At 44.8% G+C, this 27,439-nt stretch overlaps 1 protein-coding gene across 1 annotated transcript in view; it reads left to right on the top strand.

Moving 5' to 3' along the window:
* LOC106575065 (AT-rich interactive domain-containing protein 1B) overlaps positions 1-21,456 on the top strand; it is a 304,921-nt gene extending 283,465 nt beyond the window's left edge. The window contains exons 11-21 of the mRNA XM_045714993.1: positions 4,446-4,607; positions 4,757-4,966; positions 5,288-5,498; positions 12,588-12,732; positions 14,862-15,040; positions 16,154-16,280; positions 16,358-16,477; positions 16,574-16,649; positions 16,797-17,829; positions 17,963-18,093; positions 18,305-21,456. Coding sequence (XP_045570949.1) covers positions 4,446-4,607; positions 4,757-4,966; positions 5,288-5,498; positions 12,588-12,732; positions 14,862-15,040; positions 16,154-16,280; positions 16,358-16,477; positions 16,574-16,649; positions 16,797-17,829; positions 17,963-18,093; positions 18,305-20,263 — 4,353 coding nt within the window. The 3' untranslated portion in view covers positions 20,264-21,456. The remainder of the gene's footprint in view (positions 1-4,445; positions 4,608-4,756; positions 4,967-5,287; positions 5,499-12,587; positions 12,733-14,861; positions 15,041-16,153; positions 16,281-16,357; positions 16,478-16,573; positions 16,650-16,796; positions 17,830-17,962; positions 18,094-18,304) is intronic.
* The last annotated feature ends 5,983 nt before the right edge of the window (positions 21,457-27,439 follow it).

Here is a 27,439-nt window from a genome sequence, read left to right as displayed (position 1 = left end):
AACGGTACGTTTCGACCAGAAGTGGTGCCTCCGCTTGACAACTCTTCACTGCAAAAGGTTGTCCGCTTCGTGGGCGTGGGCGTATGCGGGAACCTATAGAGAGTAAGTAAGTAAGTAAATACATTTTGAAAAAAAAACGATGTATTATTAGCTAGCTAGCTAGTTAGCTACAGCAGGCCACTGTGTGTAGGCTAATGAGCTGCTTATTAGCTATCTAGCTAGCCAACTTTACATATTATAGCTAAGTGAAATATCATCAGCTAGTTAACTTCATATTAGCTTAGCTTGCTATCTTGATGTAAGCCTATTTATCATTGTAAATTAAAAACTCATGCCCCAAATGAATTTATAGATAACAGCAATGGAAGAGGGTGAAAGGATTTCTGCTCCACTTAGTCAGTGCTGTCTAATTGTAATAAAATGTAGCCTGTTTCTTTGTGATGTCTGTCCTCAGATATGGAGAGCTGCAAAAGCCTGTCTATAGATGAAGAGGTCCCAGTGAATGTCCCAGGAGACTGCTGGCATATCCTTGTATGCCATGAGTTGTATGTGTACTTATGTTAGTAAATGTTTTATACAAGATTACAGTTAAAAGTCACACATAATGTAGGCTACAAATGTATTACAACTGTAGCAGGCCAATCCTTCTCCTAGAGGTATGCTGGGAGTGCAGGCTTCTGTTCCAGCTCAGCACTAACACTCCTGATTCAACTTATGAAACCTAATGAGTTGATAATAATGTGTATTATTTCTGTGCTGGAATAGAAGTTTGCTCACTCAGTAGATCAGGAAGTGGAACAAGGTTGGCCACCTCTGGTAGGGACTGTCGTGACATGGCTATCATTGATGTGACGACTGTTATTTTATTAAATCAATGAACTATGTTTAATTATTAGACATGATTAAATTAATCATGTAACAATTAACTCATTAGCAATCTTGGGGCACCACGGGAAAAGTTAGTTTAATGAGTTAGCGTTTCCCGAATTAACTCAAGAATATATCAGAATATATCTTTATCATACCAGTCATCCATTAATCATTATTACCTCATATCAGTTTCATTCTGAAAGTCGTTGACTTCATAAATCTGTACGAACCCTAGTCTAAATGATGATTCAGCGATACACAAATTGGCTTAATTATTTATTTACTAACTAACTAAAGAATCACACAGAAATACATCAACACACACAGTATAGGTTGAATTGATTACTAACATAATGCAATGAAAAGTCTCTAGTGGAATAACCCGATATGATGGCTTGTTACACAATGAAAGGGGGGGAGAAAGAGCAGGAGAGACAGAGAGTGGGCTTATTGTACATACATGTGGAAAATACGCTCATCGTAAATATGGATATTTAGCACCCTAACAAGCACTCATTCGGATGGATTTAGAAATGCAACACATATTTACACTTGTATGTCTTTGTCGTCTTTCTGTTGAAATCGCCCGGTCCGTCTATGGGGAGTCAGTTCAACAGAAGTCTCTGATTTGTCCACCAGAGGTCACAATGTCCTTAGAAGTTGTAGTAGTAGGCTTCTTTGTCTCGGAGTGTTCACTAGACAAGATCCTTCAGAGGTGTTCTTTGGTCGAGTTTACCAGACTAAAGTACTTAAACAGCTGCAGACTGAATGTTCCTGTGTAATCTAGAGAGTTTCTATCCATTTCGTGACATTCAGCTCATGCTGTCGGTCACGCTGGTCTGTATTGAAATTGCAACCATTTCAGCGTATTCAGCTCGCGCTGCACGTATACTGGTCTAATATGTTAATTATTCAGCGAGTCCTTTTATGCACTCGCCTTGGAGGGTGGTTCCATCACGTTGCCACAATGTCTGTGCTCACGTTGGCGTGGTTACTGACTTGGCAAAAGTTTATATGAAAAAAAATTATCTCATTTAGAAGGCTAAAATCACATTTCATCTTCTCACAAATAGTTTCAAATTTAATCATATAAATTACAACATTTAGATGTAAATCTGATAACTGGGACATATACATTTGTAGAGTTACCGTTATCTTGTTATACCATCCTTAATGACATCACAAAACAATACACTTTTGACATGATTATTGTTTGGATCTCCACAAACCATTTCCCACATTTTTTTATGTTACAAATATTGTTTCATTATCCACTTTTGGATATTGGAGTTTTGGCGGCAGATTCTCTCTCTACACACATCATATTCCTTTGTTCAGTACTGCCGGGCTAGAGAGAGAAAGCTTATGACTGGTCGTTACAGTTATAAAACTGGCCCACTTCCCCCCTTCCTCTCTGGTGTGAGAGAGGGGGGGGGGCTCTCTTTTATCCTCACCCTGGAAGGAAAGTCATGACAGGACTTTTTTGTTCACCTAGAAATTATGCTTTAGTAATAGTAGTTTACTTACTAATGTCTAACATTTACAAACAAGTTAGATTATTTGTACATTCTGAAATTATATTTTGATTAATTTAATGTTGATTAATTGAAGTGAAGTTTTAAAACTTGTTTTAATTGTTAACTTAAAAACAATATTCAAGAAGAACTCGTGTCAATGTTCATTCATCACAGATCGCAATTTTGCAATAAAAAGGTGTGAAGGGGATCTGTGTTACTTTGTTGCTTTCTCAAACTAACATTACCTTTTTGTCCAGATGTGAGCTCTCCAATCGGTTTTATTTGATTGTCACTCTGTCTCAGGATATCAGCCATGTGAACCCATTTTGCAGCTTATCATAATGGCATGCACCACCAATGCAGCCATAGCCATATGCCTACAATATGATGGCATAACTGGCCTAATGAACATGTGCAATCAATGTGCCCTTGTCATTGTACATCTGAAGCAGAGAAAAGCTAAACTCACACATCAATTGTATATTGTTGAGCTAGCTATATGTTCTCAATTTAAAAATTATACCAGTAGATAATGTATATGAGGCTAACCATAAGCCAGATTTTCTACATTATTTTTCTGACATGAAATTGTTTAGTGCAAATGCAACCCTAGGTACAGTACTGTACATGAAAATAAGGAGCTGACAATTTGTAGGGTAATTAAAATGTCAAAAAGGAAAATAATGGGGCATGGGGAGCGTTGTAATTATACCTTGTTTATTTGCTGAGAATGATTTTAGAATACACAGACAAAATCAGAAGGTCAATGGCATGGAGGAGGATTGTAGAGATGTTGTTGTTGATGGTGGTTAAAGAGAGATTTGCACAACAATGTTTGCAATTCAAAGCCACAATTTCCTTTACCCAAAGTACCCAGTCATGTGTATGTCGGCCTATGTATTTTACAGGAAGTGAGCTTTCATCATCAATGTCATGACACAAGTATAATGAAAGAGCCATTAACTATAATATATGAACATTTTATTGTTATGATACTATAATCGAATTGGTAGCATATTACATGGGAAATGCATGCTAAGTGAATCATTAGCACTGTTATAATGTGTGTTACTGGTACTTTCTGGGCAAATTTTACAATTTAATTTACTCAACACATTCACAAATGCTGGGTTTGATCACAGTTTTGAGGTTTAGGTTGATTGAGGTTCATAACTAACTAGCAGCACAAGCAAACTTTGTTGTGCAAATCTCTCTTCACCCACCATCAACACCAACAGTCTCTGCAATCCTCTTGACCTTATGATTTTGTCTCTGTATTCTACACGCTTGTGTGATCTAGAACCTAAAAGGGTTCTTCGGCTGTCCCCATAGGAGAACCCTTTGAAGAACCCTTTTTGGTCCCAGGTAGAACACATTTGGTTCCAAGTAGAACCATTTTAGGTTTCAAATATAACTCTTTCCACAGCAAGTTCTACATGGAACCAGAAAGGATTTTACCTGGAATTGAAAAGGGTTGGCCTATGGGGACAGCCAAAGAACCCTTTTGGAACCCTTTTTTCTAAGAGTGTAGCAAAGCAAAATCATACAGAATTGGAAAACCAGACACAGCGATGATTGGCTTTCCTCCATCTCTTTTGGTTGTGCATGCCCGGAACTAATGACACGCAGAACTATGTTTCATGAACGGAAGATTTTCACGCAAACGTCTGCTCCCACCTGATTGGTTAATTGCAGCGGTGGCCGTGTTCAATTTGCATAAAGTAGAGCAGAGCTGAACTTTTTCTATCGCTCCGCTAGCAGGGTTTGCGCCCCTCACCTTCCCACAATCCCCTGTGCATTGCTCCTTGTGCTCCCGTTGAAAATGAATGGGGGCGGAGCTTTGTCTGGCGAATTTGGAAGTGGTGGAAACCCTACATAACACTCAACAAGTGCTCACCCTTGGTTTTTGTCCTCCTTTTCTCTCTCTCTCTCTCTCTCTCTATATATATATATATATATATATATATATACATATATATCGCTCTCTCTCTCGCTCTCTCTCCCTCTGTCTCTCTCTCCCTCTGTCTCTCTCTCTGTTTCTCTCTCTCTCTGTTACAGGATGGGCACAGTGGATCCCAGTGTGTCTCCCAGCCTACCACCCCTGGTGCCATGCCTGTCCCCTCTCCCCTGTCCCCCAGCCCAGCCAGCCTGTCCTCCTACCATGGGGATGACAGTGACAGCATCAGCAGCCCCGTCTGGCCAAAGACTCCCTCCAGCCCTGTATGACACGCCTCCTTACAATTTAACCAATATCTTCCAATGTTTTATTTCTTGTTGTTTTTTTCCAGTACGATGACTGATTTCAGTAGTTGTGTAAGTTTGCAAGGTTGGAGCTAATTCCATATCTCTCTCCATCTCTTCCGACTCAGAAGCTCAACTCGTCCACCATGACTAACGAGCGAATCACGCGCCTGTATGATATGGGTGGGGAGCCGGAGAGGCGTGGCTGGGTGGACCGGTACCTGTCCTTCATGGAGGAGAGGGGTACACCTGTCCCCCACCTTCCCGCCGTGGGCAAGAAGCCCCTGGACCTCTGCAGACTCTACATGGCTGTCAGGGAGATAGGGGGCCTAGCCATGGTGAGAGACAACCACTGAGTTCATTTCATTATGTCTTACAGGACTGAAATATACTGATTTATGTCTTACAGGACTGAAATATCAGTGCTTTTCTCATGTATTGCTGGACTGAAATACCGTAGCGCTATACACTATCGATGTGGTTTATTAAACTTGTCAATATCACTTATTTGGTAGTAGCTTTGAAGTGGGGAAAAGCAAATGTTTAGTAGTTTCAAGCCAGGATACATACAGTGGACTAACATGCCATTGTATTAATGCTTTCCTGTCTCCCTTCCCATCCTTCCTCTCCTCCATACATCCTCTCCCCTCCCCTCAAAGGTGAACAAGAACAAGAAGTGGCGTGAGCTGTCCACCAATCTGAGTGTTGGTACCTCCAGTAGCTCAGCCAGCTGTCTGAAGAAGCAGTACATCCAGTACCTGTTTGCCTATGAGTGTAAGGTGGAGCGAGGAGAGGACCAGCCGGCCGACAGCAACACTGGGACTGGGGGGGACAACAGGAAGCAGGCCAAGGTGCAGCCGCCCTCTCCTGGTAAGGACCGACACTGACACTGATGATGATGATGATTGTGATGATGATGGTGGTGATGATAGTAATGATTTTACATTGTATCAGGTGAAACTGTACTGTATGCTGACTTCAATGCACCAGCAAGATAGTCTTACTAGATGGGAGAATGTGTGCCTTTTCTCGGACTGGTATGGTGTCTTGGAATAGCATTTTGAACAACATTAAAAACAAGCAAGTTACAGCACCTCTGAGCAGAGATATGGCTTGATGTGATTACCGTGTTAAAAATGTTAAGTCATGTAATTCTGGGTTATGCTGCTATGCTATTTATAAGACAAAGTTTTTGATTTGCATGTTGTCCCTGACACTGTGTTTCTAAGCACAATTACGGTGCCCAGCTAAGGAGAGAGAGCTGGAGCGTGAAGGTCACATCTCTAATTCAGAGTGGTGATGAGAAGAGTGACCTACCCTGCTTTTTAAATAGAACACCAACACCTCAGCTGCCTGAGTCACACCAGATTGCTTTTACTAAAGGGCTGGAGAGGAGTACCTACCTTCATCACACACACACACACACACACACACACACACACACACACACACACACACACACACACACACGTAGACATACACCTACTCAGCCATATGTCTGCATCCCAGCCTCTTAGACTCTTGATGGAGACATAACCTTCTGATATGAATATTTACCTTCATTTTGAGCCAGGTCAGTGCATCTATTTACTGGAACATACACTAAAATAGAATATACTGTAAGCTGAAGCAGAATTAAATATGTGTACATTTAAGAACCAGAGCAGTCGTTATTACCTCCACTTACAGTAGATGACATAGTGCTGTGTGATTGATTGAAGAGGAGAGAGAACCATGTCCGCACTGTGCTCTTAACACAGGAGAGACCTCATGTTGGCCCGATCTGTCTATCTGTCTATCTATCTCTAACACCTACTAACTATCCCGCTATCTATCCAGCCATCAATCCTGCTCCCAGGTGCCTGCCTGGCTGCCTGCTTCACTGACCATGTCAGTGTATAGCTGACAGCTAGGTGATGATGTCACAGAGTAGAGAAAGCTGTTGAGCAGCAAAGAGGAGTTGTTGGGAGGGAGGAGTCAGAGGAGGGGAGGGGGATCCCCCTGAGATTGATTCATGAGGATGGAATAATGGATATTAACAACGCTGACCTCCAGTCAACCTCTATTCACTCTCACACACACCTGTGAGCCAGCGCTTTCTGTCTTATGTCATCAACCTTTACACTCACACACCTGTGAGCCAGCGCTTTCTGTCTTATGTCATCAACCTTTACACTCACACACCTGTGAGCCAGCGCTTTCTGTCTTATGTCATCAACCTTTACACTCACACACACCTCTCTCTTCCTCTCGCTCCCTCATTTCTCTCTCTCTCTGAACGTAGAATAAAGGGCACTTGGGTTCACGCTGTGTAAATGTCCCCTCCCTCCCTCCTAGTGTTGCCTGCCTGTCTACCTGTCTTTCTGCCTGCCTCCTTCCCAGTGTTGTCTGTCTGCCTGCCTGTCTACCTGTCTTTCTGCCTGCCTCCTTCCCAGTGTTGTCTGTCTGCCTGCCTGTATGCCTATCTGTATCCCTGTCTGTCTGTCTGCCTGCCTGTCTGCCTTACTTCCTGTCTGCCTCCCTCCCAGTGTTGTCTGTCTGCCTGCCTGCCTGTCTGTTTATATGCTTGTCTGTCTGTATGCCTGTATGCCTGTTTCAAATCAAATCAAATGTATTTATAAAGCCATTTTTACATCGACAGATGTCACAAAGTGAAACCCAGCCTAAAACTCCAAACAGCATGTCTGTCTGCCTGCCTATTTGTATGTCTGTCTGCCTGCCAATTTTTCTGCCTGTCTGCGGCATCTGAGGGATAGGAATGCTCTTAACCTCCAGTAACCACTGGATCCATTGTTTAGTTTCTGAGTTACATACATTTACATTTTAGTCATTTAGCAGACGCTCTTATCCAGAGCAACTTACAGTAGTGAACGCATACATTTCATACAATTTCATACATTTTTTTCTGTGCTGGCCCCCCGTGGGAATCGAACCCACAACCCTGGCGTTGCAAACACCATGCTCTACCAACTGAGCTACAGGGAAGGCTTGGCTATGGAGCAGAGGAGATATCCTGGAGAGAGGAGAATCCCAAAGACCACCCCATGCCCTCTCCTTTTCTCCCCCTCTGTCCCTCACTCCCTCTCTCCCAGCCCCACTGAAAGCATCAGTCTCTCTCCCTCTCTTTCTCTCTCTCTCCCTCTCTCTCTCTGGGAGGCAGGTAGCCTATAGGTTAAGAGCGCTGGACCAGTAACCGAAGGTTCAAATCCCCGAACCAGCAAAGTTGAAAAATCTGCAGTTCTGCCCTTGAGCAAAGAAGTTAACCCCCGACAACAACTGCTCCCATCGCTCAGATGCAGCAGGCAGACAGGCAGACAAATAGGCAGGCAGGCAGAAAAATAGGCGGACAGACAGACAAATAGGCAGGCAGGCAGGCAGACAGACAGACAAATAGGCAGGCAGACAGACATGCTGTTTGGAGTTTTAGGCTGGGTTTCTGTATAGCACTATGTGACATCTGCTGATGTAAAAATGGCTTTATAAATACATTTGATTTGATATGAAACAGGCATACAGACATGATGACGTGGATTAAGGCAGCTCCCCAGACCTCTCTGAGTCAGAGGGGTTGGGTTGAATGCAGAAGACACATTTTGGTTGAATGCAGTCAGTTGTGCAACTGACTAGGTATCCCCTTTCCCTCCCTCCCTCCCTCCCTCCCTCCCTCCCTCCCTCCCTCCCTCCCTCCCTCCTCCCTCCCTCCCTCCCTCCCTCCCTCCCTCTACCCTCTAACTGTTGTGGTGGCAGGGGGTACTGTTGAATAATTCAGAAGTAGTATGAATTTTTTAAGCCATTCTTTATTCCTGTTAGAGGCGTGCGGTGCAGAGAAAGGCCATGAAGGCTGTTTCAGAGGAGCTGTTACACTAAACGCTCAATCACATATCCAGCATCTCTTATCTTCTAAAACTAGCCATCATGTTTTCCTTCATTCCTACTTCATACATGCCTTTTTCCTCTTTCGCTTTGTAGGGTCTTCATGTGTAATGCTGCGTGGCATTACATAGTTTCCTGTGTTGTTACAGACCTTCAATAATTTAATATTCCTATGCGCTGAAAAATTCATAGCCATGGCATCATATAATTTATGCATCATATGGTATGATACTAGCTTCATATCATTCTAGCTACCTTACCCCTGAGTGAAGTGTAGCATGGCCGAATCTCTGGTACAGTAGTCTGTTACTCTCTCTGATATACTGTAGGGAGTGCACAATACAGTATAGCACAGTACAGCCTGCATGTGGGTGAGCCTCACCCTTACAGACACCCTCCCCCTTCGTCTTTAACTACAGTTGTGCCCTCAGGCATAACCTCCACATGAACCCCTCACTGAGTTCACTCTGCCAAAAATGGAAAACGATCTTCAAAAAGCTGCAAAATAAAACTCTCCACAGCGACTGCGGCAAGTTTGGCGCTCTCCAATGAGCTATTCCCACAGAGAGGCCTTCTCTTCCTCCTGTTTCCCTCTTTTCCTCCTCCTCCCCCCCTTCTTCTTCTCTTCCTCCTCTTCTCCTGCTCCTTCTTAGCAGTCCCTGCATTCCCCCTCTACTCTCGGCAGGCAGGTGCTGAGGCTCGTGCTAACGTGTGGTGGTTAGTGAGCACGGTTGCGGAGTATTGGATTACATGTGATAAATTACATGTAAGGGATTACAAAAAATGGTAACTGTAATCTGTTACGTTACCAGCAAAAATATTGTAATCAGATGACAGATACTTTTGAAAAACTATATGATTACTTTAAGGATTACTTTTAAATTTGGAAAGGATGTTTGTGAAAAAAAATCTTTGACACTTCTCTGTTTTCTTAATAACATTCAAATCAGTATTGAAAGAAGGCGCAAGTGTAAGTTTGTACCACCTAGGCATTTCTGACCAAAACTCAGAGACCACTATGATGACACACCAAATGTGTTTGATGGATCGCGGGAAAAGAGCAGGAATAGGCTTTTATAGGCTACAGTCTTCCAATGGTGAGACTGCTGTCGGCATCAAAAGATTATCCAACTTGAATAAATGCTTGGAGGTAAGGCTGAGAGCAGTGGTGTAGTCTACGGCGATACGGATATCACTTATTATTGATATCTACATAGCACATTGATGTGAATCACACTGCTGCTCTCTCATTTAGCTATTTGCACCTTACGGATTATGGTTGTTGTGGATGGCTGTACAGAAATCTAAATGTGTATTTGAACCCAATAATGGTTGAATTCAAGAAGTTTAAGCTGCCTATCAATCATTGTTTTTGAAACCAGTGGACAGCCAGTGAAAAATGCGCTCTTGCAACAGCTGCATAATGCGGATCCCAGCCTATGGAATAAAAGTGGGACTAATTCATGCTGATAAATAATAATACTCCATAGGCCTAATGGACACATGCTCAAACTTGCTCACTTTTGATAGACTTAAAGGGGCAATCTGTAGCTGGTACATACATTTTTGGACTTATAAATTATAGATATTAATGTAAAGATATAATTTAATCGTATAATTATATGCAGTAGAAAGCGAGGGGTTAGAAGAAGCCTACATAACCAAACCATAAAGTAAAATTGAACATCCATATCTGGCCAGCTATGTACTGTAAACTTTAACATTGATTTATCCTGCAATAGATGTCGTTCAATTGGTAACATAGATTTTTGTCTTCTTCTAATGCCTCTTAAGGGGAAAGTAATCTAAAAGTAACTGAATGTAATCAAATTATGTTACTGAGTTTGGGTAATCCAAAAGTTATGTTACTGATTACAATTTTGGACAGGTAACTAGCAACTGTAATGGAATACATTTAGAAAGTAACCTACCCAACCCTGTTAGTGAGATAGGCCCCAGCGGGCCTTCTGATAGGCTAAAAGATTTGGGGCCTCACATACAGTGCCTTCGGAAAGTATTCAGACCGCCTGACTTTTTCCACATTTTGTTACGTTTTAAGATGGATTAAATAAAAAAAATCCTCAGCAATCTACACACAACACTCCATAATGACAAAGCAAAAACAGAAAAACCTTATTTACACCCTTTGCTATGAGACTTGAAATTGAACTCAGGGGAATCCTGTTTCCGTTGATCATCCTTTTTTTTTGTAACCAATTGAAAGTTACAGTCTTGTCCCATCGCTGCAACTCCCCCATGGACTCGCGAGAGGTGAAGGTCGAGACGTCACGCGTCCTCCGAAACACGACCCTGCCAAACCGCACTGCTTCTTGGCACACTGCTCACTGAACCCAGCCACACCAATGTGTTGGAGGAAACACCGTCCAGCTGGCAACCGATGTCAGGTTGCAGGAGCCCAGCCCGCTACAAGGACTTGCCAAAGCGCAATGGGACAAGGAAATCCTGGCTGGCCAAACACTGGGACAATTGTGTGCCGCATAGGTCTCCCGGTCACGGCCGGCTGTGACACAGCCTGGAATTGAACCTGGGTCTGTAGTGATGCCTCAAGCACTGCAAAGCAGTGCCTTAGACCGCTGCGCCTCCATTGATCATCCTTGAGATGTTTCTACAACTTGAGGTCCAGCTGTGGTAAATTATATTGATTGGACATGATTTGGAAAGGCATACACCTGTCTATATAAGGTCCCACAGTTGACAGAGCATGTCAGAGCAAAAACAAAGCCATGAGGTCGAAGGATTGTGTTGAGGCACAGATCTGGGGAAAGGTACCAAGAAGCATTGAAGGTCCCCAAGAACACAGTGGCCTCCATCATTCTTAAATGGAAGAAGTTTGAAATCACCAATGTTCTTCCTAGAGCTGGCCGCCTGGCCAAACTGAGCTATTGAGGGAGAAGGGCCTTGGTCAGGGAGGTGACCAAGAACCCGATGGTCACTCTGACAGAGCTCTAGAGTTCCTCTGTGGAGATGGGAGAACCTTCCTGAAGGACAACCAACTCTGCAGCACTCCACCAATGAGGCCTTTATGTTAGAGTGGCCAGACAGAAGACACTCCTCAGTAAAAGGCACATGACAGCCCGCTTGGAGTTTGTCAAAATGCACTTAAAGACTCTCAGACCAGGAAAACAAGATTCTCTGGTCTCATGAAACTAAGATTGAACTCTATGGCCTGAATGCCAAGCGTCACGGAGAGACCTGAAAATAGCTGTGCAGCAACGCTCCCCATCCAACCTAACAGAGCTTGAGAGGATCTGCACAGAGGAATGGGAGAAACTCCCCAAGTACAGGTGTGCCAAGCTTGTAGCGTCATAGCCAAGAAGACTCGAGGCTGTAATTGCTGCCAAATGTGCTTCAACAAAGTACTGAGTAAAGGGTCTGAATTCTTATGTAAATGTGATATTTCTATTTTGTATTTTTTATAAATTAGCAAACATTTCTAAAAACCTGTTTTTGCTTTGCCATTATGGGGTATTGTGTGTAGACTGACAGGGGGAAAAACAATGTAATACATTTTAGAATAAGGCTGTAACCAAACAAAATGTGGAAAAAGTCAAGGGGTCTGAATACTTTCCGAAGGCATTGTATGTCACCCCTGTCCTTGGCCGTGGTGGTGGCATGGTTGTTACATTTACATAAGGGAAATGCTGGAAACAGGGAATTTCAGGGTCACATGAAATGAAGGTTTTGGCCTGGGAACCCCCTCTCAACCCCCTAACCCCCGCTCCTCAGCTCCCCCCACGCTAAATCTGCCTGGTCACTATACACTAAATAGGACATTTCCTATTCATTTATAACCAACTGTGTGTTCTATCGCTCTCTCAAATGTTCTCTCTTTCCATGTATCTCTCTCTCCTCTCTCCATTTCTCTCTCTCAATTTCTCTCTCTCAAATTGTTCTTACAGGCTAGGCTGCTACACATGAGCACAGTGGTGCATGACAACTGAGGGTTGAATGTTTATGTACTGTAGGGTTTTAACCCAATAAAGGTGATTTAAAAATGTTCCCCCTCTCTGCTTCCCCCCTCTATCTCTCTCTTTCTCTCCCTTTATCTTTTGTGCTTTTTAACAGCTAACTCAGGGTCCCTTCAGGGCCCCCAGACCCCCCTGTCATCAGGCAGCAGCTCCATGGCAGAGATGTCAGGTGACCTGAAGCCTCCCACCCCAGCCACCACCCCCCAGGGACAGGGACAGGTCACCCCCATCCCAGCCAGCAGGTATACCATGATCCCCTCTCATTCAAGCACTCTCACTGCTGAGAGTGTATGTGACTGTGTTTGTATGTATACATAACATATATATCCTCTTTACCTCAGTTAGTATCACTGTACGTACAGTGCCTTCAGAAAGTAATCAGACCCCTTGACTTTTTCCATATTTTGTTAGGTTACAGCTTTATTTTGAAAATAATTAAATAGTTTTTTTCCTCATCAATCTACACACAATACTCCATAATGACAGGCAAAAACAGGTTTTTCAAAGGTTTTGCTAATTTATAAAAAAAAACGGAAATATCACATTTACATAAGTATTCAGACCCTTTACTCAGTACTTTGTTGAAGCACTTTTGTCAGCGATTAAAGGCTTGAGTCTTCTTGGGTATGACGCTATAAGCTTGGCACACCTGTATTTGCCGAGTTTCTCCCATTCTTCTCTGCAGATCTTCTCAAGCTCTGTCATTTTGGATGGGGAGGGTAACCGCAGAGCTATTTTCAGGTCTTCCCAGAGATGTTCGATCGGGTTCAAGTCCAGGCTCTGGCTGGGCCACTCAAGGACATTCAGAGACTTGTCCTGAAGCCACTTCTGCGTTGTCTTGGCTGTGTGCTTAGGGTTGTCCTGTTGGAAGGTGAACCTTCATCCCAGTCTGAGGTCCTGAGCGCTCTGGAGCAGGTTTTTATCAAGGATCTCTCTGTTCTTTGCTCCATTCATCTTTGCATCGATCCTGAGTAGTCTCCTAGTCCCTGCCGCTGAAAAACATCCCCACAGTATGATGCTGCCACCACCATGCTTCATCGTAGGGATGGTGCCAGGTTTCCTCCAGACGTGACTGCTTGGCATTCAGGCCAAAGAGTTCAATCTTGGTTTCATCAGACCAACAAAACAAAAAAAGAATCTTGCTTCTCATGGTCTGAGAGTCTTTAGGCGCATTTGGAAAACTCCAAGTGGGCTGTCATATACCTTTTACTGTGGAGTGGCTTCCATCTGGCCACTCTAACATAAAGGTCTGATTGGTGGAGTGCTGCAGAGATGGTAGTCCTTTTTGGAAGGTTCTCCCATCTCCACAGAGGAACTCTAGAGCTCTGTCAGAGTTACCATCGGGTTCTTGGGTACCTCTCTGACCAAGGCCCTTCTCCACCGGTTGCTCAGTTTGGCCGGGCGGCCAGCTCTAGGAAGAGTCTTGGTGGTTCCAAACTTCTTCCATTTAAGAATGTGTTCTTGGGGAACTTCAATGCTGTAGAAATGTTTTGGTACCCTTCCCAGATCTGTGCCTCGACACAATCCTGTCTCAGAGCTCTACGAACAATTCCTTTGACCTCATGGCTTGGTTTTTGCTCTGACATGCACTGTCAACTGTGGGACCATATTTAGACAGTTGTGTGCCTTTCCAAATCATGTCCAATCAACTGATTTTACCACAGGTGGACTCCAAGTTGTAGAAACATCTCATGGATGATCAATGGAAACAGGATGCAACTGAGCACAATTTCGAGTCTCATAACAAAGGGTCTGAATACTTATGTAAATAAGGTATTTATGTTTTTTATGTTTTTAATTTTTTTTTTAAACTGTTTTTGCTTTGTCATTATGGGGTATTGTGTGCAGATTGCTGAGGAGTTTTTGTTATTTAATAAATTTTAGAATAAAGCTGTAACGTAACAATGTGGAAAAAGTCAATGGGTCTGAATACTTTCCGAAGCACTGTATATTAAAGTGTCTAGAGGTGTGTCAAACATACGGCCCACGGGCCGGATCTGGGCAACGAGGGTGTCCAATCTGGCCTGCAGGTGGTTTGAGTAAAAAAAGAAAAAAAAATGTATGTGAACTGTGGGGGAAACAAACTCAGTATTCTATAAATTGATTAAAACCTAATGAAAACTGTGTAGAAATGATAAAGGACCTTTATTCATACAGTTTCTTGACCATGTCCAGCTCGCTAAAAATCACCCAAACCAAATTCTAAGAACAATGGACTATTTTAAGCAAATTTTGACAACAATGAAATATAGCACCTTTTCAATGTGGCCCTACGGACCTCGTTGAAGACCGAATGCGCCCCCCGGGGAAAAATGAATTTGACAGCCCTGATCTAGATCCTCACCTTTTACCCCTCTCCCTCTATCTCTAGGAGCAGTGTTGTGAGTGTGCAGGACCCGTTCTCTGAGGTGAGCGACCCGGCCTTCCAGAAGCGTAACTCTCTCCCCCTGGGGGGCTCTGGGGGTGTGTACCAGCAAGGGGTCAACATGCCCCCTAACATGATGATGAGGATGCAGTACGAGAAGGACCCCTTCGTTGGCATGAGAAAGGGTGAGTAGACCATGAACCCAGGCACTGGCACAGACTTACCACCATACAGTACATAGCAATAAGCTGATGAGTTGTACAAACATGGCAAATGCAGAGTGTAGTCCTACTGCGACTTTCTCAGAACTTTTTAATAACATCACGCCAGACTAAATTGCATGTGACAACATTATATATATATCTTTTTTAAACATTCTTGTAATGTTTTACAGGAACTTACAACTAGAAGTCCAGCAGTGCGATGGGCACTGTGTCCTCTACTAGGGTTGTTAGTTGTCTGTCTGAGCACCGTGCCGGGCAGGCTGGCAGGCTAGCAGGCAGGCTGGCAGGCGGGCAGGCTGGCGGGCAGGGAGGCAGGCTGGCAGGCAGGCTGGCAGGCTGGCAGGGAGGCAGGCTGGCAGGCAGGCTGGCAGGGAGGCAGGCTGGCAGGCAGGCTGGCAGGGAGTCAGGCAGGCTGGCAGGCAGGCAGGCAGGCTGGCAGGCAGGCAGGCAGGCAGGCAGGCAGGCTGGCAGGCAGGCAGGCTGGCAGGCAGGCTGGCAGGCAGGCAGGCTGGCAGGCAGGCAGGCTGGCAGGGAGGCAGGCAGGCAGGCTGGCAGGCAGGCAGGCAGGCTGGCAGGCAGGCAGGCAGGCAGGCCAGCTGGCTGGTGGTTTACAGAGTGGGACAGATACCTGTCTTTTACTGGTATGACTGGAACGTCAAAGCTGTTTGTCAAAGGCACTTTGCATATATTAGTCACACTGATGTCATTGTATGTCTCTCGTCCTAGCTTCATCTTTCCATTTTCCCTTTTTTACTTAATGTTGTTTTTTTTCCGTCTTTTGGGCAACACCTGATTTGACCGACTGTTCATTTGGATTGGTTCACCTCTGAGAGCAGAGGATGATTGGAGTTTGGATGCTGGGTTCTGAGAAATGTTGTCTCTGAGTGAATAACATAGCTGGGTTTTCATCACAGGACATTGCAGGATCTCCTGATCATGCTGAAAGATATTATTATTAGTAGGAGACTAGTGCCACCTAGTGAATAAAGCATTACATCAACAACACTAGAAATATAAACTGTGTTTTCAGCATACTGTCCATTCATACTGTGTTCCTCTGGTCATTCTCCACAGTGGCAGGAGGGGAGCCCTACATGCCAGGCCAGATGTCAAGTGGTGGCATACAGGATATGTATGGCAGGTCTACATCAGGCATGGGCCAGCGCTCCCAGTACCCATATGGACCAGGCTACGACAGGAGGTAAGCAGTTTAGAAACCAATTCTGCATTGTTTACATGTATTCATGCAAACTAAAGGCTTGACTGTCTGTCTTCCAGACCAGACCATCTGATGGGGATGGAGGGGAGCATGGGCCCCCCCGGGAACCAGAGCAACATGGGACCTTCCAACAGCGAGGGCAGCATTTACTCTCCCAACAGATACCCCTCCCAGCAGAGGTGAGGAGCACCACCATCCACCATAATAGTGTTAGTGTTGATGTCTAGAAACTTCCTTTCTGTTCATCAGCGACTAATTGATTTCCTCCTCTGCAGACACGAAGGCTACGCGCAGCAGTACCCTGGCATGTCATATGGAATGCACCCCTCAGGGATGTACCCTCAACAACAGGTGAGAGACAGACACACTAAGGAGCTCATTGAGCAGGCCTCGTGATGCAGGCACAGCAGAGTTTAGTTTAATGATTGGTTTAGTATTGAATGTTATTGGAATAAAATAATCACCTTGGAATCTTTTGCTTCTCCACATGGATACAAGCGCCCCATGGAGGGCATGTACGGGTCCCCAGGCAAGAGACATGAGGGGGAGATGTACGGCCCCCCAGCAAAGAGGCATGAGGGGGAGATGTACGGCCCCCCAGCAAAGAGGCATGAGGGGGAGATGTACGGCCCCCCAGGCAAGAGACATGAGGGGGAGATGTACGGCCCCCCAGCAAAGAGGCATGAGGGGGAGATGTACGGCCCCCCAGCAAAGAGACATGAGGGGGAGATGTACGGCCCCCCAGCAAAGAGAATTGAGGGGGAGATGTACGGCCCCCCAGCAAAGAGACATGAGGGGGAGATGTATGCCATGCAGTATAGGGGCCAGCAGCCTGACATGTACAACCACTACACCACTGGTTACTCTGGACCTGAGAGGAGGCCCATGCAGGGCCAGTTCCCCTACCCTTCCCCCTATAGCCGAGAGCGCATGCAGGCCTCTGGCCAGGGGCAGCACCCCCAGCACCCCATGGGCCCCCAGATGATGTCCGGGGGGCCACCCTCTAACAACGGAGTGGAAGGACCCCAGGGGCCCAACATGTGGCCCTCTAGTACAGACATGGGTTATCCCTACCCCAACAGACAGGGGGCAACCTCCCAGGTACCGCCATACGGTCCTATGGGGAGAGGAGATGATTTGGAGGGCCGACCCATCCAGGATGGTCAGTGGCTTGGGCACGGAGGCCATCGTCAGTCCTCCTACATGTCAGGTGGTATGACCCCCATGTCCTCCCGCCAGCCCCCCTCTGCATACCAGACCTCCCCCTCCATGACAAACCACCTGCCCCGAGCCCCCAGCCCCGGATCCTTCCAGCGCTCCATGGAGGCACGCATGTCCCCCAACAAAGCTGTCTTTATGGGCTCCATGAAGATGCCAGGCAAACCAGGGATCCCCATGCCAGGGCAGGGTAATGGGCACCAAGGCCAAGTCGCACCTAACCTGCTGAGAGATCTCAACTACCCTCTAGGATCTGTAGAGGCCACCATGCCCGTTTTCAAGCCACGTCGCAAAATTACCTCAAAAGACACTGGTAAGAGATCTTTCTAATGTCTTTCTAATGTCCTGTAAAGTCAAACTAGCACTGGGATTATGGTGATCATCTTGATATCTGTGACAGGTATTAATTACAAACCTTTCTCCTCTAACCCCTGTGTTCTCCACAGGAACCCCAGAGGCGTGGCGAGTGATGATGTCTCTGAAGTCAGGTCTGCTGGGTGAGAGTACGTGGGCCCTGGACACCATCAACATCCTGCTGTATGATGACAGATCTGTGGCCTCCTTCACTCTCACACAGGTAACTGGAGACACTCTGCACACTCTTCTCTTACTATCGTTCTTAACCATACCGGGATTGAGTCTTGATGTCACTCTGAAATTATTTACATTTAGTCATGCTTGACAGTTCTCCACCCCAACACAAAGCAACACATCTTTATCAGAATACGCTGTAGATAATAAGGGACGCTAAAGTGCCCTAATGCCATGTGTTATTTTGTTGTCTGCAGTTGCCTGGCTTCCTGGAGCTGATAGTGGAGTACTTCAGACGCTGTGTGATGGAGATCTTTGGCATCCTGGAGGAGTATGAGATAGGGACCATCGACCAGAAGACCCTCCTTGGGGCTGAAGCCTGTGACCAGGGGGAGGAGCTGACCTCTGAACCTGAGATGGACTGTGAGGCCAGCCAACCAGAGCCTGAGCAGGAGCAGGAGCAGGAGGTGGAGAGGGGGGAGACGGAGAAGGGGGAAGTAGAAAAGCAGGAAGAGAAACCTGTTGACATCACAGAGAAAATGACAGCGGAAGTGATGTCACCCCCCAATGCAACGGAACCAGCCCCTGAGGGAACAAAGGAGGAATCTGAAGCCGAGATTAAGGTAAAGAAGGAAGAGGGGGAGAAAGAAGAGGAGGGGGAGAAAGAAGAGGAGGGGGAGAAAGAAGAGGATGGGGAGAAAGAAAAGGGGAAAGAGAAAGAGGAGAGTGAAAAGCCAACTGAGAGTAAGGAAGCCTCAGCTGAAAGTAAGGAAGACTCTCCTTATCAGGCTCCTTCAGAGCACGAGCCAAGGCCACAACAGGCCAGCAAGTACGACAAATTCCCTGTCAAGATCCTGCACAAAGAGGACCTGATTGAGGATATGACAGAGCAGCTGGGTCACGTGACAGAGTTCACTAGCGGACTGCTCCACTGGCAGGCAGGCGGGGGTGATTCCACCGCCCACATCCAGGCCCACTTTGAGCGCAGGGGAGAGCAACCTGACAGGATGGAGGGAGAGAGAGAGGAATGTGCCAGTCTCAATAAAGAACAGGACACAGAGGTGGGAAAGCAGACAGAGAAGGGTATCACTGCCACCATCGATGATATACTGTGTGCCCGGTTAGGGGCTTTGTCAGAGGGTCACTCTACCCACTCTGCCCCCACCTACCCCTTCAGGCTGCACCAGGGAGGGGGCCACCAGCACATCACCCTGCTAGAGGACGAGCCCCGCTGTCTGGACGAGGCTCCCCTCTCCACGTCCTCTCCCTGGCAGGACTCCCTGGCCAAACGCTGCCTCTGTGTGTCCAACATCATCCGCAGCCTCTCCTTCATCCCTGGGAACGACTCAGACATGTCCCGTCACCCAGGCCTGGTGCTTATCCTGGGCAGACTGCTGTTGCTACAGCACCTGCACCCAGAGAGGAAGAGGACGCCACCTAGCTACCAGAGACAGGAGGTGCAGGAGCGGGGCCTGGCCTGCAGTAAGGACGAGTGGTGGTGGAACTGTCTCGCTACACTCAGGGAGAACACCTTGGTCACTCTGGCTAACATCTCCGGCCAGCTGGACCTGTCCCTCTACCCTGAGACCATCTGCCTGCCCATCCTGAACGGCCTGCTCCACTGGATGGTGTGTCCCTCTGCCGAGGCCCAGGACCCCTTCTCTTCGGCCGCCCCCCACTCGCCCCTCACCCCCCAGAGACTGGTGCTGGAGTGCCTTTGCAAGCTGAGCATTCAGGACAACAACGTGGACCTGCTGCTGGCCACGCCGCCCTTCAGCCGCCAGGAGAAGCTGTACGCCACCCTGGTGCGTTACGTGGGCCAGCGTAAGAACCAGGTGTACCGCGAGATGGCCGTGGCCACCCTCTCCAACCTGGCTCAGGGAGACTCCACAGCAGCACGCGCCATCGCCATACAGAAGAATAGTGTGGGTAACCTGATGGGCTTCCTGGAGGACGGAGTGAGCATGGCCCAGTACCAGCAGAACCCCCACAGCATGCTGCACATGGCCCACCACCCCCCCATGGAGCCCCCCAGCATTAACATGATGTGTCGGGCTGCCAAAGCTCTGCTGGCTATGGCCAAGGTGGAGGAGAACAGGCCAGAGTTTGTCCTGTATGAGGGACGAATCCTGGACATCTCCATCTCCTCTGTGCTCAACCAGGGGGTGGCCAGCATCATATGTGAAGTACTTTTTCAGTTTGTAAAGAAATTATGACAGCAGGATAGACGGACCTGAGCCAAGAGACAGACAGAGAGACGATGAGAGGAACACGTTATTCTGTGGTTTTATATTTTTATTTAAATGAAATGGAAGAACTTTTTTTTTATATATAAATATATATATAGCTCCTCTGCCCCCATTAACGCTTTGGTTTTGGGATTTGAAAGATGATTTTAATACAGATATTTAATACCTGCTGTTGTTTAAGTGTATATTGTTTGAATACTTATTTTTCTTATGTTTTCTTTTGTTTAACCAAAGCTGGTGCCAGATTTTGGAGAGGATTCTTTCATTTCATTTTTCTCTTTTGAAATGTTTTGGAATTGTATAAATGTTCAAATCTGTATTGACCGTATGTGGTTTGTTTTGTTTACAAAGATCATATTTATTTAAAATGTGAAAAATATTGTGGATAAAACTTAACTTGCCAAACTTTCAGAAAAAGAAAACACTGATTTTAAACAAACATGTAAACGTTTCCATTGCTGGAGAAAATGTGCAATAGGCCTAGTGCAAGTTGTCTGTTCATGGCACTTGCAATATGTAATTTTGACCATGGGTAGGCAGTGTTGCATCAGCCAATTAGAAAAAATTGAAAAGATTGTCCTCATTTTAACAGTGTCAAATGTTTGACTTGCTTCATTATTGTCAATCATTGCTACTACATCTGGGAGTCAACTTTCACAAAAGAACAGTATCTTAAGCACTTGTGTTGCATTTGTTTTATTTCCTTTTTAACTCAAGTTGGCGCTATGTACTGTATATAGACTGTTGTACATTGGAAACACCTTCACTTTCTTTGAGTTTTGGTTGACTCTACATTCACTATCAAAAAAAGTTTCAGATTATTACAACTACTTTTTATTATTGGTGAGATTTGTTATTGTTATTATACATATTTTGTTATTGGGGTCAGATATTTGAACCTGGAGGTTGTGTAGGTCTCTGTATGTATAACGTTCCTCTACGCATTGTACTATAGCTTCAAGCTGATCAAAACAATATTTGGTGATCAAATGTGAAAGTGCCAGGGTCAGGGATAACTAGCTGAGGTTACAGAACTTGTGAATATATTTATTTTATTGTATGTCCTCCATTCATGTAAATGGGTATATTTTTGAGCCAAGACAATGTAGTTCAAAAATAAACCTCAGAAAAGAACCCACAACACACACAAGATATGACAACTCATTGTAAATCTGCCTTTTTTCTTCTGACTCATTGACTGTCTTTGACTTGATATACATATTTATACTCTATGTTCCAGCATGTTATGAATAAAATGTACATTGACTATTTGAGAGCTTGGGACTGTAGCGTTCTATCTGCAAAAAGAGCGCACACTGGTGACTGTAACTGTGCTGCTAGCAACAATTTAATTACGCTTTTTTGCCAACGTTTAGTGACACCGGCCCTATTCAACGGGTGTTCGTAAATTCGTCAGTTATTCTGTGCTCTGGCACACTCTGAAATTGGAGTAGATAGCCAGAGTGAATTTACAAACACACCCTGTATAGGAAGAGAACATTGAACAGAACAAAATGCTGATCAAATTGGAGATAGAACTTTATAGTCCCAAGCTCTCATATTGTTAAAGGCCCAATGCAGCCATTTTTATCTCAATATCAAATCATTTCTGGGTAACATTTAAGTACCTTACTCTGATTGTTTTCAATTAAAATGGTCAAAATAAACAAAAATAGCTTCTTAGCAAAGAGCAATTTCTCAAGCAAGAATTTAGCTAGGACTGTCTGGAGGTGGTTTGAGTGTGGAGAGGAAAACTGAAAACTACCTGTAATTGGCAGAGAGGTTTGGAACTATCTCTCTTATTGGTCTATTAATTAATTAACCACCTGGTGATTTCACCAGGCAGGCCAAAACTCCATCTCACCAAAACAGTCTGAAATTTCAGGCAGTCTTTTCAAACAGTTCTTACATTTAAAGGGGCATTAAGTGGAGTGTGCGGAGGAGAGGGGTGACATGGTTAAAAACCAGGCAGGCTGCAACGTTCTGGATAAATTGCGGGGGTTTGATGGCACAAGTGGGGAGCCCAGCTAAAAGTGAGTTGCAGTAGTCCAGGCGGGACAGGACAAGTGTCTGAATTAGGACCTGCACCGCTTCCTGTGTGAGGTAGGGTCTTCCTCTATGGATGTTGTAAAGCATGAACCTGCAGGAGCGGGTCACTCTTTTGATATTTGCAGAGAACGACAGGGTGTTGGCCCGGGTCACGCCAAGGTTCTTTGCACTCTGGGTGACACTGTGGAGTTGTCAACCGTGATGTAGAGGTCTTTGAGCGGGCAGGCCTTCCCCAGGAGGAAGAGCAGTTCCGTCTTGTCGAGGTTGAGCTTGAGGTGGTGGGCCGACATTCAAGTTGAGATATCTTCCAGGCACGCAGAGATGCATGTCACCACCTGGGTGTCAGAAGGGGGGAAGGAGAAAAGTAGTTGAGTGTCATCCGCATAGTAATGACAGGAGAGACCATATGTGGATATGACGGAGCCGAGTGACTTGATGTATAGAGAGAAGAGGAGAGGGCCTAGAAACGAGCCCTGGAGGACAACAGTAGTGAGAGTATGTGGTGCAGACACAGATCCTCTCCACGTCACCTGGTAGGAGTGGCCTTCCGGGTAGGATGCAATCCAAGAGTGTGCATAGTCATCATGGACAACTTTAGCATTTGAGCTAATTAGCAACTTTTCAACTACTTACTACTTTTTAGCTACTTTTCAACAACTTAGCATGTTAGCTAACCCTAACCTTAGGCTTAACCCCTTTAGCCTAACTCTTAAACTTAACCCTAACCCCTAGCCTAGCTAACGTTAGCCAGCTAGCTAACATTAGCCACCTAGCTAGAATTTGTAACATATCATCCGTTTTGCAAAATCATAATATATAATACACATTTTTATTTGTAACATATCATACGAAATGGGTGATGGACATCCACTAATTAATGCATACTATACGAAATGTAACATATCATACTACAGTAAATGGAGTGTCTCGGATTTACGTACAGAATAATGCGAAATGCACTGAGACCAGGTTGCATTTTCCTGACCTGAACACTCACCAATCACAATCACAATCATGATGAAATTGGATGAAATGACATGGTGCTGAATGCTCTATGTGATTTAGGCCACGTTCTCTGTATGTGCAGCATGCCCCCTCTACCTAGAGTTAATGAGGACAAGACTCTTGACTTCACCTCAATCATTCCTTGTCCACAACATCACTGATAAGTGTGGGGGTCAGGTAAGCAAAACTGCCTGTACTTTGGAGTTGATCAGTCTGATAGAGCCTCAATCGGACAGAGAAAAAACTGTTTTTCAAGCTTACCCTCTGTGGTTATTTATTGCTCAAATAAAGCACTTAGATCTTTCCCAGAATTGTAATTTGGCCTCTGGATGATAGTTGATGATCTTATTTTGAACTGCCTTAAGAACACCATTCCAGTTACTGACATGGATGGGCTCATTAGATGTCATCATCTCATTTCAGGTTTGATTTTAAAGGGACGATTATAAGACTTCTTATGCAGAGCCAAACTCGGGAAGCAGATAAGAACCCACAGTATATATTTTTTCATAATAGTGCCTGTGAGGTACTTCGTATACCTAAAACGTCCTTCCTTACAATTCTCAAACTACTGTACCTGTCCTTTGGCAGTCTGTGTTGGTTGTTTGTAAGCAGACTGTCCTGTTCGAATGAAATACTATGATTCAGAGCACCACTTAATAAGATACCTTAGTTCAGAATGTAGAACATGGCACAGATTGTGTCAGAATGTGGGTAGTTGTACTGTAAATGTATTGGATTTTCACTCAGGGCCCACCACCACAGCAGTAGGCCTCCCACACAGCGCTGCTTCTGAGTGGCTGAGTCATAGCTCTGACAGCAATGCTGGAAGTGGTGCCAGAGCTGCTGCTGGCCTGGCTGGCTCCCTCCCACCAGCCTCCCACAAGCCTCCCAGCAGCCTCCCACCAGCCTCCCAGCAGCCTCCGAGCAGCCTCCCGCCAGCCTCCCAGCAGCCTCCCACCAGCTTCCCAGCAGCCTCCCAGCAGCCTCCCGCCACCCTCCCAGCAGCCTCCAACCATCCTCCCAGCAGCCTCCCGCCTCTCACCAATACTGGAGGTGAGTGAAAGAGTGTTCTGACAATATCTACATAACACAATATTGTGTGTGTGTGTGTGTGTGTGTGTGTGTGTGTGTGTGTGTGTGTGTGTGTGTGTGTGTGTGTGTGTGTGTGTGTGTGTGTGTGTGTGTGTGTGTGTGTGTGTGTGTGTGTGTAGTTTTTGAATATCTTTTGGGGGAAATCAGTCTGTAAAAATGGGGATTCTTTGTATATTTCAGGATTTCCCAAACTCGGTCTTCGGACCCCAAGGGGTGCATATTTAGTTTTTTGCCCTAGCACTACACAGCTGATTCAAATAATCAACTAATCATCAAACTTTGATCATTTGAATTAGCTGTGTAGCGTTAGGCCAAAAACTAAATATGCACCCCTTGGGGTCCGAAGACCGAGTTTGAGAATGCATACAACAGCTTTATCCACTATGTCAGCCTCATTATACTGTATATATGTTTCATATGATGTAATCCACTAGTATGAAAGTGTTTTGGATTATAACATCCAAATGCTGTTTGATTGGAAATGTGTTTCATGGCAATACCTCCTGAGACTGCTGATCAGTCTATATGTACAGTAAATGTTACAACTACCTTCAGAAAGTATTCACATCCCTAGACATTTTCCACATTTTGTTGTGTTACAGACTGAATTTTAAATAGATTAAATTTAGATGTTGTGTCACTGGCCTACACACACAATACCCCATAATGTCAAAGTGGAAATGCTGAAATGAAATGTCTGGAGTCAATAAGTATTCAACCCCTTTATTATGGCAAGCCTAAATAAGTTCAGGAATAAAAATTTGCTTAACAACTCATATAATAAGTTGCAATAATAGTGTTTAACAGGATTTTTGAATGACTACCTCATCGCTGTACCCCACACATACAATTATCAGTTGAGCAGTGAATTTCAAACACAAATTAAACCACAAAGACCAGGGAGGTTTTCCAATGCCTCGCAAAGAAGGGCACCTATTGGTAGATAAAAAAAGCAGACATTGAATATCCATTTGAGCATGGTGAAGTTATTAATTACACTTTGGATGGTGTATCAATACACCCAGTCACTACAAAGATACAGGTGTTCTTCCTAACTCAGTTGCCGGAGAGGAAGGAAACCGCTCAGGGATTTCTCCATGAGGCCAATAGTGAAACAGTTACATACTTTAATGGCTGTGATAGGAGAAAACTGAGGATGGATCAACAACATTGTAGTAAATAAATTAGTTAACATTTCTAAAAACATGCTTTCATTTTGTTATTATGTGTAGACAGGTGAGAAAAAACAATTTAATTCATTTTGAATTCAGGCTGTAACACAACAAAATGTGAAATAAGTCAAGGGGTATGAATACTTTCTGAAGGCACTATATCCACATTTTACTATGAACATAAAATTGTATTTCCAATGTATTGTATATGAAAAAACCTGTGGAGATGTCTTTAAAGTCATAAAGAATGATGTATAGGCTATGTGCACCACTACTCTGAGAGTCTAATGAGCAGATTGAGCTCCTTTTCCAATCTCATTTCTACTCAATAGTGGAAAGTAGTGATCTAAGCCCACTCAGGTTCTCATACAGTACATGAAAAACAACTTCCTGTGCTCTCTCTGAGTCTATTTCTCACCGCTGAGAGACCTGTTGATAATATGTATGTATGCCCAATGACTCAGACAGGGAGTTCTCTAAGCCTGCCTGTGAAAGAGGAGCATTGACTGAACAAGGACATGTTTGTAGGACAGTGGGAGTGATTGAGTGAATCAAGCTGGAAGCCAGAGGCATTGTTCAGACTTGGAGATGTGTAGGAGGGCTGTGAGAGTGATCGAGTGAATCAAGCTGGAAGCCAGAGGGATTGTTCAGACTAGGAGATGTTAAGGATGGCTGTGGTGTGTAGGTGGTATGGGGGAGTGAAGAACCCAGAAAAATGACATGACCTTGACCAAAGCAGAACCTCAGGAACTTGCAGCATCACATGACGAGGCTGGCATTAGAGGGCATGTCTGTATGACAGCTGGTTTGGACTACCTTATGGGTACACAAATATGACTGTAACGTGTGTGCTGGGAGTCAGGAAGCAAGTTCAGGGAGTGAATAATTTAATAAATGAATGAAACATAGTACAAAACAAGAACCACAAACAACACACAGACATGAAACAAAAACAATGACATCTGGGGAAGGAACCAAAGGGAGTGACATATATAGGGCAGGTAAAGGAGATGATGGAGTCTAGGTGAGTGTCATTATGCGCTGATGTGCATGACGATGGTGACAGGTGTGCGCCATAATGAGCAGCCTGGTGACCTAGAGGCCGGAGAGGGAGCACACGTGACAATGACTCCCCTGTTAATGTAAACATGGTAGACTAGAATTCAGGATCTAAAAGGGCATAATTTTCATGATCTATTGATTATATTTGTTCTATTAGTGAAGCTGTAGATAATATATGAATGTTCTTTTTTTGGATTATTCAGGCATTGGACATTTGTGTTTATTTTCTTTCCAGATGTGCAATCAATGAGATCAATGGGCTACTACGTTCCCCATAATTCCTGTTGCACAGCTATCCACCAATTCATGTATTTGCTATCCACTGACCAAGATGAAGAGCTCAGAGGGGATGTGTCACAGCAGGAAAGAAGTGTGAAGACACGAAAAATGTAAAACCATGGTGCTAAGTACAAACCTTCGTCCCCTGAATAAAAGACAAGTAAAATTAAATCCACTTTATTGCTTGAGCATCTTGAGGATGTTGGATCCCATTGGTCTGAGAATCATGAGATGGAGTCAGTCGGCAGTAATGAGTCCTTTGAAAATGAACCTGACCAGGATGAAGGTCAACCTGTGGAGACAGGTTTGGTGGTAGAGATTTCTAACGTTTGCCCTGAGAATCCTACGAGAGATGAAAAAGTGGATCCATGCTTTTTTGGAAAAAGTGGATCTATCCAACCCATACAGTGCATTCGGAAAGTATTCAGACCCCTTCCCTTGTTCCACATTTTGTTACGTTACAGCCTTATTCTAAAATGTA

Source organism: Salmo salar, chromosome ssa01 (genome assembly GCF_905237065.1).
Source record: "Salmo salar chromosome ssa01, Ssal_v3.1, whole genome shotgun sequence".
Lineage (NCBI taxonomy): Eukaryota > Metazoa > Chordata > Actinopteri > Salmoniformes > Salmonidae > Salmo > Salmo salar.
This window is presented reverse-complemented; position numbering and strand designations above follow the sequence as displayed.